The sequence below is a fragment of the Dipodomys spectabilis genome, unplaced genomic scaffold (genome assembly GCF_019054845.1).
Source record: "Dipodomys spectabilis isolate Male_0828 unplaced genomic scaffold, ASM1905484v1 ptg000094l, whole genome shotgun sequence".
NCBI lineage: Eukaryota > Metazoa > Chordata > Mammalia > Rodentia > Heteromyidae > Dipodomys > Dipodomys spectabilis.
The window spans coordinates 4,164,399-4,177,162 of NW_024870771.1; the positions used below are offsets into that span (position 1 = coordinate 4,164,399).

The 12,764-nt window shown below is 44.6% G+C and overlaps 1 protein-coding gene across 1 annotated transcript in view; it reads left to right on the top strand.

The window, feature by feature from the left end:
* The first annotated feature begins 6,741 nt into the window (after positions 1–6,741).
* Panx1 (pannexin 1) overlaps positions 6,742–12,764 on the top strand; it is a 56,852-nt gene continuing 50,829 nt past the window's right edge. The window contains exon 1 of the mRNA XM_042685266.1: positions 6,742–6,943. Within this exon, the coding sequence (XP_042541200.1) occupies positions 6,763–6,943 (181 nt within the window). The 5' untranslated portion in view covers positions 6,742–6,762. The remainder of the gene's footprint in view (positions 6,944–12,764) is intronic.

Sequence of the window (12,764 nt, forward strand, 5' to 3'; positions counted from 1 at the left end):
TTCTACTTTCAGCCTTGCTTGTTAATTGGGGATAAGAGTCTCATGGATTTGTCCCCTCAGGCTGACTTCCAACCTCTATCCTCAGATCTCAATTTCCTAAGTAGCTATGATTGCAGGCATGAGTCACTGGTGCCAGGTTTTTTATGTTTTTTGTTTTGTTTTAATAACTTTTAGATTAAACGCTTTTCTAGCTAGTTGTTTCCAGATGGACATTTTAGTTATAGTGCCTCAGACATTTATCTAACTAATAGCATTGATTGTCAACACTGTTATATAAAGATTTCCCTCATTTTTCTAGGGAAAATAAGTTTCTGAGGAGTTCACTGAAAAGTCTAATTCAACATCTATTGGCTGATAGATCTAACCAAATGAAAATTTTGGAGGCTTTATCCACTTACTCTGGCCTATTCTTCTTACCTAAAATAGCCTGTGCACAGTTAGTTATACAAGACAAAGTAATAGTTTTTTTTTTAAATTAAATTGCTGCTGTTTTTATTCAAACCTGTAGAAATACTTGAATGTTTACAATTCACTTCATGTTACATGTTTTTATAACATATTTTTCGGCAATGTCTGTGTTTTCAAATATCAACTAGAGAATTCATATTTCTGTTTCAGACTGTGGGAAGTAGAATCTGTGAAGGAGAGGGCTTGGTTTCCCTACTGAGTCAGGCTCCTTGGGAGTTTACTTGACCTCTCAGGGCTGTCAGTAATGGTTGGAACTTCAAGTCTGGGCTTGAATTTTGAGTCTGAATTTTCATTGAATTAGGGAGCATCTTTCTAGGTCTCCATTTCCTACAAAATAATAAGTCTTTTAATGTGAGGAACAGAAGGAGAAACCTATCCATACAGTTGGAAGAAGAGATCTTTCAAAATCCTAATTTCATGCTTCTGAGAAAGACATAGCTCTGGAAGGGAAAAGGAAAAGGAAAAGGAAAGTATAGGCTAGAAAAAGAGGCTCAGGCTGGGAAGGTGGCTCAGTGGTAGAGTGCTTGCCTTGCATGCATGAGGCCCTGGGTTTGATTCCTCAGCACCACATAAGCAAAAAGAAAAAAGCCGGAAGTGGCGCTGTGGCTCAAGTGGTAGAGCGCTAGCCTTGAGCTGAAGAGCTGAGGGACAGCGCCCAGGCCCAGAGTTCAGGCCCCACGACCGGACCCAAAAAAAAAAAAAAAAGAAAAAGAAAAAGAGGCTCAGCGATATATTTTTTTAAACCATTACATCCAGATAAGCATTGCAGTTTCTAAGCTTTGCATATGAAAGAAAATTACAGAACAACTAAACACAACCCACCAGAAGGCAATGTACTCTCTTTGTAGGCATGTAGACTTTACTACAGACTGATAAAAGCAACATTGTTTATCATTAGGCTTGAGAACTGCCTTCAGCTCAGGGAAGTTGCTTAGGCTGCTGATGCCAGATGAGTGTGCTTTTAGCCTTAGCATGGATCATTTGAATGTCCAAGTGAGTAAGTCAGACCTAGTAAGTACTGTGGTGGAGGGATCTTCCATACTTTTCATCTTCTTAGTGAGGGGAAATGGGTATTGATAGAAACAAATACTACTAGTTTTGTTTGTAACTGGGTGTTGGATCAAACAGGATACTCAAAAGATTTTAAATTCCGTCCTGCTAACCACTGACAATGTGATGTTGTAGGATGTGTTCTATGTTGTCCATTCATGTGTAGGCTGTCATTTCTTAATAATAATTATAGTAAATGCCTTATTTATTACTCACTTTTAGTAAGACAACAAAGTATTTAGTTGTAAGTTTTTTTTCTTTTTCATTTAGTTTATTTTTTTAATGCAAACAAACCAATAAAGTAGTTTCACTGCATCAGATCTCTTTTTAATAAAGTTTCACATATTATAAAATGGCTATTTGCATGGTTTAAAAAATTGTCATGAATATTTTTAAATTTTATTTTTATTATCTTTAAGTAGTTGCACGAAGGGATTACCATTCAATATGTCAGTTTGAGTCAATGCATCTTGATAATTATCACCCCTTCCATCATTCTCCCCATCTCTCCCAACCCCACATATTCCCTCAATTTTCCTAGCTTTGTAGAATATGTATTCAATATTATGACTGCATTCTCTTAGTGATTTTTTTTTCTTTCTCAAAATTACCTATCATTAAACAAGAAGAAGGGGAGGGGAGGAGTAGTAAGAAGAGAAGTGTCCTTCAAGTATTTAGTCCATACTATGGCAGTTACACATCTCCCCAGATCACAACTCTCCAAACTTATCTTCTCAGATAGACCATTCCCTTTAATCTCCAACTCACTGGGATGAATCAGCCTTCTCTTTATTTACTCCAGTCTCTCCACTTGGGCCTAGAACTCATCTCTTCCGACTTTCTCAGACTTAATTTTCTTTTTTACAGATTAATCTTATCAATCATTGTTACCACCTCCTTTGTTTTTCCCCTATCATTCCTTCCCTCCCCACCTCTCCAACTCCCCCCTCCCCCAGTTGCAAAATTCATTTTCAACATAGTGTCTTGTATATCTCATTATTACAATGGGTCAACCTGTATCATTGTTTCAGCATGTTATTTCTCTTCCCCTCCCCAAAATAGAAAAATGTATATATAAGATGCAGGGCATCTTGTATATATATACAGTGAAAACAGGGGTTATACCATGGGGGACGAACATATAAAAGAAACAAAAACCTCCACATAGTACATTAACAGCAACAGTGACAAAGATAAAACCTCTTGTGTCCCTATCTTGGGGTTCATTGATTTTCTCCACTATCAGTTTTTCCTTTTGCATTATTCTATGAAATCATCAGCTGTGTTGCCTGTTAAAAATGGACAGCAAAGCAAGAGCTGTCTGCCTTATCTCCATATCTCTGAAACAGTGTCTTTCCTCCATTAATAGCAGAAAGAGTTGTCTACACACTACGGCCTGTTCCACCGGTTCTGCATATCATGAGGAAAGCCTCAGACATTTCTCAGCCCAGGCCACTGACTCCCAGTAGGCATGCCCAGGCCCCACATCACAACTCCTGTTGTCAAGATGACCAACCATCATATGCCCTTTTCAGTGGCTTCTCTAACCTTCTCTTACCCAACTTCTCAGCAAAAAGCGTTAGTGCCTTCTTCTGGACAACTCTTCTGGCCCCCTGGCTCTGCAGCATGATTTCCTGTCAGCCTTCCTTCCTTCTTCCTTAATTTGCTTCTTTGCAATACCTTTTGCTAAGCACTCTCCTCTGACTTCAATGTTAGCATTTGTCAAAATTTGATATGGGACCCTTTTCATTACTTTACTTTTCAATATTTAACTTAAGAATGTTCCCAATGATTCCATATCTGAATCCCTGAGCCTGTGGCATTATATTATATTGTAAAAGAGACATTGTGGGTATGATTATTTTAAGGATCTGGTGATGGAGAATTTATCTTGGATTATTCAGCTTGGTCTTAAATTTAATCACAAGTGTCCTTATGAAAGAGAGGCAGATGGAAATTTGACTACAGAAGAAGAGGCAGAAGCAAGACAGGGGAAGAGGCCACAAGGAACACACAGCTTGAGAAAGCAGAAAAGACCGGGGAACTGAGATTCCCTTCTTGAGTATTATCCAGAGAGAGTTTGATACTGCTAACACTTTGAAACTAATTTCAGACTTCAGAGTTCCAAAACTATAAGAGAATAGACGTGTGCTGCCAAGTGTTTCAGCCCTCTCTCTCCATAGTTAATTTCACCCATCTGCAAAGCTTTGAAACACATATTTATGCTACTTGAGTCAGAAATGTAAGCTAATTAAGTCAGCAATACATTTCTCTAACCCTACAGGTCTCATCTGCTCGAAAGAGTGCCCTGCAGTAGTCTTCTGGACTTCTGCATTCCTCTGTCATGCCTGCCCTTTCCACACATCCCTGTAGTATTCTTCCAAATATGACCATATCACTTTTTCTAGTTAAACGCGTTAATGTGTTTCCACAAACTATTAATAGCCCCTAGAGTTTTTACCTTGGCTATAAGGCCCAGTCTAACTTGGCCACTGCCTTGTCTAATTTCTTGGATTCTCTTCTGCTTGAGCTTTTATCAGTTCCTATATCTTTGTAGATCTTTCTTGTCTGAAAGCCTTTGTACATGCTCCTTGCTCTTCCCCTTCACCCTCTTCAACATCCAGATTCCATCCTACTTTATGAGCTCCTTAGATTACCTTCTCTAAAATGAGTCTCTTCTATTATCTCCCATCTCTACTGATTTCCTTTGTAGCACTTATCGTAAGAAAAAACAATTCTATGTTTATTAGTTTGACTTTTGTCTGCCTCCGCCTGGAATATATAAGGTCCATAAAGTAATGACCCAAGCTTGGCTCACTTATGCATCTGTAGCAAAATGATAGCAAAATTACATACCAGTTGCTCAGCAAATACATCCCATCATTACTATTTTGACTTTATTTGGTTGAAAAAATTATTTTTATTGTGAAAATACCATACAGAGGGGTTACAATTACATGGGCAAGGTAATGAGTACATTTCTTATCAAGCATTGTTGCCTCCTCCTTTGTTTTGAAAATTTTATTATATTCAAATGCCAAGTACCTTAAACAAACAAACTAGAATTATGGGAGAGGCTGTGACCTCCTCCTAACAAATGACACTGTGGCAATGGTTAAGGGAAGGGCAGACTTGAGAGGAGAGTGTGTAATTTAATCCCTAAATGTATCTTACAATTATGAAATGCATCTTCTCATTATAAAAAGCGATGTTATCATCAAAAGCAAAGTCTGAGAAGTTGTTATGGCCAAGACTGATAACTAAACATATCATACTATCCTACTTGGGATCCTGGAGCAGAAGAATATGCATATATGAATATATAAAAGAAATGTGAATCAACCAAAACCCTTCTTTAAAGTATTAATAACAGTTTGCTAATTGTCACAATACATTTTGTAGGATAGAAGTAATAAAAGTACATGGGTGTGAGTGGAGTATCCAGGAACTCTGAACCATTGGCTTACTTTTTCTGTAAGTCTAAAAGTGATCTAAAATGAAAACTAAAGTAAGATCTAAAAATTCATCTATTTTTCTTAAAAGAAGCAATGTTAGCTACTCTTTCACTTGATGTATAAAATTCCTGAGGTTGTTCATGATAGCTATGAAACATTAAATGTCTGTGTTTCAGCAGACATTATAAAATGTTATCCTATCTAGCTCTTTGATGTAGAGGGTATTAGCCCTATTCAGTAATGGAAAAAACTGAGGTGTTGAGATTGTTAGTGACCTATCCCTGGTCGCACAGTAAATATGTTGCAAATTCAGGAGTGGAGGCTGACTTTTGTCTTTGTTCCCTCTGAAAGAACATCAGTCTGCCTCAGGTGGCTTAGTTTAGTTTTTGCAGTTGGAAAGATAGCACTTTTATTATCCCTTAGATGCTACTTTTTCTTTTTCGCGTGCGTGCAAGCTTGAACTCAGGATCTTAGTGCTGTTCCTGAGCTATTTTCCTCAAGCCTAAAGCTACTAGTGTACAACAGCTCCACTCTTGCTGGGTAATTGCAGATAAGAATCTGGCTGGTGTTGCAGGGCAATCCTCTAATCTCAGCTGCCAGAGTAGCTAGGATTATAGACAGTGGTTCTCAGCTTTAGATAGCTTTGAAAGTCTTCAACTTAGACCATAAAAATTTACCTTTTTTCTTTTAAAATTATCACAAACATGAATGCTGTTACTTCTTTTTTTTTCAGCCCCAGATTTTATTATATTCCTTATTTGGGACACAAACTATACAAACACACCAACACTTGGTTTGCCTGCCCGCGTGCGTTCTTTATGTGGATTAGACAAAGCTGATCTTTCTCCAGCAGGTCCCAAGGCCTGTGGCACCCCTGGGAGCTCTCAGAGGGACACCTGTGGCTCAGCTGGTGCCACTTATTTCTACCCTAAAGCCACAGTACCGCCCTTTCTGCCTCTTCCCCCACCGCTTTCACAGTACGGCACTGGCTGATCCTCGAAGCATTTAAGAAACGACCTTCCTTCCGCCGCACGGCTTTCTCAGCGTTGGGCTGGGTGGAGGCTGCGCGCCGCAGTCGGCAGGTGCCCGGGGCGCTAGGGTCCCCGCGGAGCACCGCGCGCCGGGCAGCGAGGAGGCGCGCACGACAGCCCCGCGCACCCTGGCGGCGTGGCTCGCAGCGGGGAGACGGAAGATCCCGGTGCGGGGAAGAGTTGCAGACGCGGGGGGGAGGAGAATCTTCGGGAACGCCCCTCTTGCGGGGCGGGCTCGGGGTCTCGGCAGCCGCGCCCACCCCGCGGGCCGTCCGCGCGCTTCCGGAAGCTCGGCGCCGTGAGCCCCGGTTTCCCGCGGTGGTGCCGGAAGAGCGCTTCGCGGCTCGGGGCACCGGCGGGGCTGGGGACCGCGCGCGGGGACCCGGGGTCGCGCCCTGCTCGGGGGGCTTTTCGCGCCTGCCCGCGTGCAGAGCAGCCCAAAGGCCGGTCCGCGGAGCGCGCGGGGAGGGTATCGTCCCCGCCCAGCTCCGGCCCGGTCTGGCCGCGGAGCGCGTGAGCGCGCGCTCGCCGGGGCTCTGCCCGCCGCCAGGTCCCGGCCCAGCCCGCGCGGCTGCCGGGCTCCCCGGACGCCGAGACAAAGGGCCGCGGGATGCGCGGGCGGCTGAGGAGCGGAGCGAGCGAGAGCCACGGCCGCGCGCGGGGCCCGTGACGCGGCGGAGGCAGCGCGGCCCCCAGCACCGCGGAGGCACGGCCCGTGCTAGCGGGCCTGCCCTGGCCAGCCCCGGAGCGCAGTCGCCATGGCCATCGCCCACCTGGCCACGGAATACGTCTTCTCAGATTTCCTGCTGAAGGAGCCCACGGAGCCCAAGTTCAAGGGGCTCCGCCTGGAGTTGGCGGTGGACAAGATGGTCACCTGCATCGCGGTGGGGCTGCCCCTGCTGCTCATCTCGCTGGCCTTCGCGCAGGAGATCTCCATCGGTGAGGCGCAGGGCGCGGGCGGCCGGGCCGGGTTTGCAGCCCTAGAGGCCGGTGAGATGCGGTTGTGCTGGGGCACGCCCCCCCCCCCCCCCCCCCCCCCCCCCGCCTCACTCGGAACCGCAGTGGGCTCGAAGGCGGGGAAGGAAGGTGGCCCATTTGTTTATGGGCTGAAGTCTTTGTCCACAGCATCTTGTGTCCCCTTCGACCCTACTGCCCTGTTCCTCAGCCCTTTTGTGCTCTGGGCCCCACTGATCACACTGTCACAGGTCCTACCCCAATCACTTGAATGGCTATCTTGCGCCAAGTTCCCTCCGTCCCCTCCCCACCAGTGTCGGTGCCAGAAAAGTTGGGGTGGCTGAGTGGAGGATGTGAAGAAAGCGCTCCTTAAGAAGTATGTTCTCCTGTTGCTATTTTACATCCAATCGATACTGACTTTAGTTCACAAGGATTGTGAGTGATGGGAAAGACTCCACTTGTTGGGTATTAGATCCTCTACTTAAACAGCCCTATTAGAATTAAAGATATACAAACCTCTTCACATACATTCCCATTTCTGGGAGATTTAAGTCTGAGATTTAGCCTCACAGATTCAAAAATCCTTTTCATGTAAATTCCCAATTTCTGAGAGCCTGTGACTCGTACCTTCATCCTAGCTACCCAGAAGGCTGAGATCAGCTCAGGTAGGAAAGTCTGTGAGATCTCATCTCCAGTTAAGCACCACAGTCTGGATATAGAGCTGTATCCAGTGGTAGAGCTCCCTCCAGCCTTGAGCGAGTAAGCTAAGGGACAGTGTCCAGCCCCTGAGTTCAAGACCCAGTACTGGCATGCACACACAGGTTTGTGAAATTAAAAGTTAGATGGGTTGGGCAAGATCATGGGGCTCAGTGGCTGGTTCTATTTAACAGATGTCCTGACTTTCAGTACAGGAGAGAGTGAATGGATTAATAGGAAGATGGTGTGGGGAAAGTGTGTGGCTTAGGACAGAGGATTGGGTGGAGTTTTGATAGGCAGAGAAAGGTCATTTGCTGAGAGTTTGATATGGCAGAGAATGTTCCTTGTTCCCAGAAGGGAAGACACAGGGAGTGTCCTAGCCAAGGGTTTCTGGGATCCTGAAGCAAATGTGGGCCTGCATCAGATTACAACAGACTAGATGGACAGTCCCAGGAGTGCAAAGTGATTGATTGAGTAGAGGACAGACTGGTTGTTAACAGCACTTAGAAATAAGTTGGATAAGGCTGGGCGTTGGTGACTCACGCCTGTAATCCTAGCTACTCAGGAGGCTGAGATCTGAGGATCACAGTTCAAAGCCAGCCTGGGCAGGAAAGTCGGTGAGACTCTTTATGTCCATTAAACCACTAGGAAACTGGAAGTGGTGCTGTGGCTCAAGTGGTAGAGTGCTAGCCTTGAGCTGAAGAGCTCAGGGACAGCGTCCAAGCCCAGAGTTCAAGCCCCATGACCGACCCAAAAAAAAAAAAAGTTGGATGGTGGTTTGCAGAATCTAGATGTGAAGGAAGGAAGATGGTATGGCTAGGCAGAGTGCATGCCATGGTGGAGGTCATCAGTTGAGATCTGCACAGATGGTGCAGAGAGGAAGGAGAGGAAAGGGTATCTCTGAGAAACCAAGCAGTGATAAGAAGCACTTGACTCCTTGAGTTGTAATCAGACTGTAAAAAGGAAAGATTGGTTGAACTTGTTAAAAAGTTATAGATTGGGAAGAATAGATATTAAGGAAAATAGCAAAGTCAAAGGAACAAATGGATGAGATGAGTTTTGTGTTCTGCAGCACTCAGGGTTGAGTTTGGCAGGAAGTTGTCAGGTTTAACTGCAGAAAGTAATTTCAGTTTCCCTAGTCTTTGCCCAGGCATAGTCATATGCATTTCCTTTTGCTTTCTGGATGGATGACAGGGAGTTGTGGCCTCCGGCTGAAAGGGAAACCAAGTTGCATGGGTCTTAGAGATAATTTCTTGCTTCAGCAACCACTTCTTGAGTACCAGCTATATATTGAACCATGCCAGGCAACAAGGACCTAAGAATAAAGGCACCTCATTTGGAGAGTGGACACTTATTTGGGGCAGAGGACTAGGAGAGAAGAGTTGATTACTCTCTCCAGGACTAAAGCCCACTTTTAGTCCATTCCTAAGCCACCTGCATCACTATTGCCTTAGATAGGTCCAGATTGTGGGGTTGTCCAAAAGGTATTTTTTGGAGGGTGGGTTTATCCAACAAGAGGTTTATCCAGCACTGCTGAGGAGGGTGTGGAAGTATTTTGAATCATGGTCGTCTTCTTTGTCCAGCAGGACTGTGCTACTTACCCAGACACTAGCAGGGAACTGCTAGTAGGTAGCATCTTTCAGCAGTCTGTGACTCAGTCAGGTGCTGTGCTCCAAGGGCCAGGATGGTGAAGCTTAGCAGGCACTTGGATGAAGCATGGTCAAGGAAGTTCCCACCTTTGAAGTGTTTCAGGAGTGCCACAGCAGGAGGCCAGGCATGTGAAATGAAGCCTAGGACCAGGAGAGACCAGCCAGATTATTCAACCTACACAACATGTTTAGATACATATAAAACATAAATTTGGATAAAACCAGAGGGATCTGCAGAAGTATATATGTAAATACATGGAGTTTGTACCTGGGATCTTATCATACAACATTTAAATTTGTTCAGCAATAGAGTTGGGTGTCCTCAGACCAGAAAAAACAACAACAGCAGCAAAAAAAGCGAGAGAATCATAACAACAAAGAGGAGGTGGAGTAATTTAAATGGAGCGTGTGACAGTGCTGCATCCTTCCTCTTCTGATAATAGTACCTAGTCTCCAGAGGGGACAGTCATTATGGTCATCTTTTGCACATTTGTTATGGCCTATTCATGTGTTTGCCTCACGTACAAGATACTAAATCTTTTATTGATCCCTAGAGGCTGAAATCTTGCATGGCCATTTGGTGAGTAGATGACATGTGTGATTTTGGTGTCTTGAGATGCATATTAATGAGCCAGATGGGCATAGCACGTGTGAGATACAGAATCTGCCCCTTGGAAACACAGTCCAGTGGAGAAGTTGGACACAACCTTAATAATCTAAGAGTCATGGGATCTGGACAGCATCAGCGGTTTAAAATATAGTTGTAGTGGGAAGGGGTAGAAGGAGGGGTTTCTTCTGAATCATAGGAACAACCGGAGGTGTTGAGAACAAAGTTTGATTTGAGCCCTGGGTTCAAATTCCAAGGTTATAAAGCAGAGTGAGATGAAGTAGAGAGGTGAGACACAGTTTGAATGTCATGGAAATGTGTGAGTTGCAGTTGGTATACAAGGGGATACAGGTGCTTCTACTGTTTTCCTATTTGCATTGAGGTACATGCATTCAGTTAGACGTAGGAAATCACCATGGATCATCACACATGTCAATTTTCCTTTTTTCTGTTTGGACTGATGAACTAATGTATATAAAAGTTGACTAATTGTTATTAAAATCACCACAGGGCCTTAGGTCCCTTCACCTATATATACAGTAGCTTACAAGTATAAGTCCTTGTGTGGTGGGTGCTGGTGTGGAACTGTGTGGGCTGGTAAAGATTGTGGTGGAGGGCTGGGAATATAGCACAATTGTAAAATGCCTAATGAACAAAAGTTTAAAAACAAACAAGTGATGGGGACCAAGAGCAGAGTACCCTGCCTTTCTCCCTCATCAGATCTTGCTCTGCCCACAAGTGATGTGACCAGAAGTTAGGCTTGGCTTGGTCATCAAGGTGGAGGGCAGCTCTGGGATCTTTTGCAGCAGCCCTCATGTTCCTTATCATTCTCCCTAGTCACATCTTCCCTGTGGAAAGTGCTCAGTAGAAACTTGGTGAAGGAAGTGCTGGGACCCAGTAGAATCCTCTCCTGGGTCCTCTCTGGCCAGACACTGCCCTGAGAAAACAAATATATCAGGTATGGGTCCCAGTTGCTTGAAGTTTTTCTCCTAAATGCCATTTAGTAAAAATTAGTGCTGTTCTGTCAGGGCAGCTGGACTTCCTCACAGATTGCCTCTGATAAAAGTCATAAGGGATATCCGTTACTGGGGCTTGATCTAAGGACCTGTACATCACCCCTGAGGTTGTTTTGCTCAAGGCTCACACTGTACCTTGTATCCACAGCTCCATTTTGAGTTTTTGATGTTTAATTAGAGATAAGAGTTTTATGGATTTTCCTGCGTGAGCTGGATTCAGACTGGGATCCTCAGCTCTCCACATCCACAGAGTAGCTAGGATTGCAGATGTGAGACGCTGGCTCCCTGCTTCCTTAGATAGTACTTGTGTGGTATAGATAGTACTTTTGTGGTAAAAAGGAATCTGTGTTCAGATCCCCGCCAAGGCTGTACTGTGGGAGGATGAGAGATGTCATTATCTGTGGGTCAGATATCACACGTCCTCACTGTCATGAAGGCAGGAGAAAGTACAGCTCTATACCACACAAGGCCCTGTATTCCTAACACGTCTGTTCCTATAGAGGTGCAGAGAAGTTCAGGAAAGAGCGAGATGATGACTTACTGTAGAATACAAGCTCTACATGGAGTCTCATGGACTTCTCTGTTTTAACCATCATCCATCCGCAGCCTCAGCCCCTGATGTCCAACTTAAGACAAAACTTTAAGTAGACTAGACACTGAATAGAATTCATATTCTTAGGGTGTTTTTCTTTTGTTTATTTTTGGTTTTGATGGTACCCTAGACTTAGGACTATGATAGGTCCAGTCCTTTGATTTTTGGGTACCATAGCCTGGCTTATACCTTCAGGAGAAAAACAACCCAGGCTCTTGCTAGGATGTTTCTTGTACCAGCATAGCCTCATTTCTGGGCACAGACAGATAGGGTCCTTAGGAATTCCGCCGTGCTCTTGTGCTGTCTTTTCGGGCAGGCATTCGGCCAGCCCCAGTGAGTCAGACGGAAGATACCGTGGCTGCCACTTAAAGAATCCTTGCTTACAGTTTCTCTTCTGTACTTCCTGTAACTGTGGCTGGAGTCATCTACTCTGTTGTGGTTGAATTTTGTCATGTCACTTAGAATATCCTCAGGCTACTTTTCAGTATGTGCCTGCTGATGAAGTTGATTGATTCTTTTGGGAGGGTCTATGAGAGTGTGCTAGTATTTACAATCTTATGGCATAGGTTCCATAACAGCACATCTTCACACCGAGTGAAATAAATGTAGGAACTTGAAGAAAACTAAAACTCCCATGTTGGTGTGGCAGATGGTGAATGTTCTGGCAGAGAGAACAAGTAGGCCCCTTATAGACTTGGTGCTTCAGCTGGCTTGGAGGCTGGTGCAGCACCACTGCCCTGAAGTCTGACACCGCTGCATGACGTTTGTGGTACTGGAGGGCATTTTCCAAATGAATTTAATTTCCTGTTGCCATATATACTCTGCGTCTCTGTGTTTGCATGTGCCTGTGAGGAAGTTCAGATGATGCAGAAAAACTCTTTTGTTGGAAAACTCAATTTGTGCTCTCACAAGAAAATGAGAAAGGCAGCTGGGTGCCAGTGGCTCACGCCTGTCATCCTGGCTTCTCCCTGAGATCTGAGGATCACGGTTCAAAGCCAGCCCAGATAGGAAAGTCGGTGAGACTCTTTATCGCCAGTTAACCACCAGAAAACTGGAAGTGGCACTGTGGCTCAAGTGGTAGAATGCTCACATTGAGCTGAAGAGGGAGTAGCACCCAGGCCCAAAGTTCAATCCCTCTGACCAACAAAACAAAAACACAAAATGAGAAAGGCAAATAACACTGTGATGTTACTAGGAAATACTGTTACATACCTCCTCTACAACAGGTGCCTCAGCTTCAGAGCTC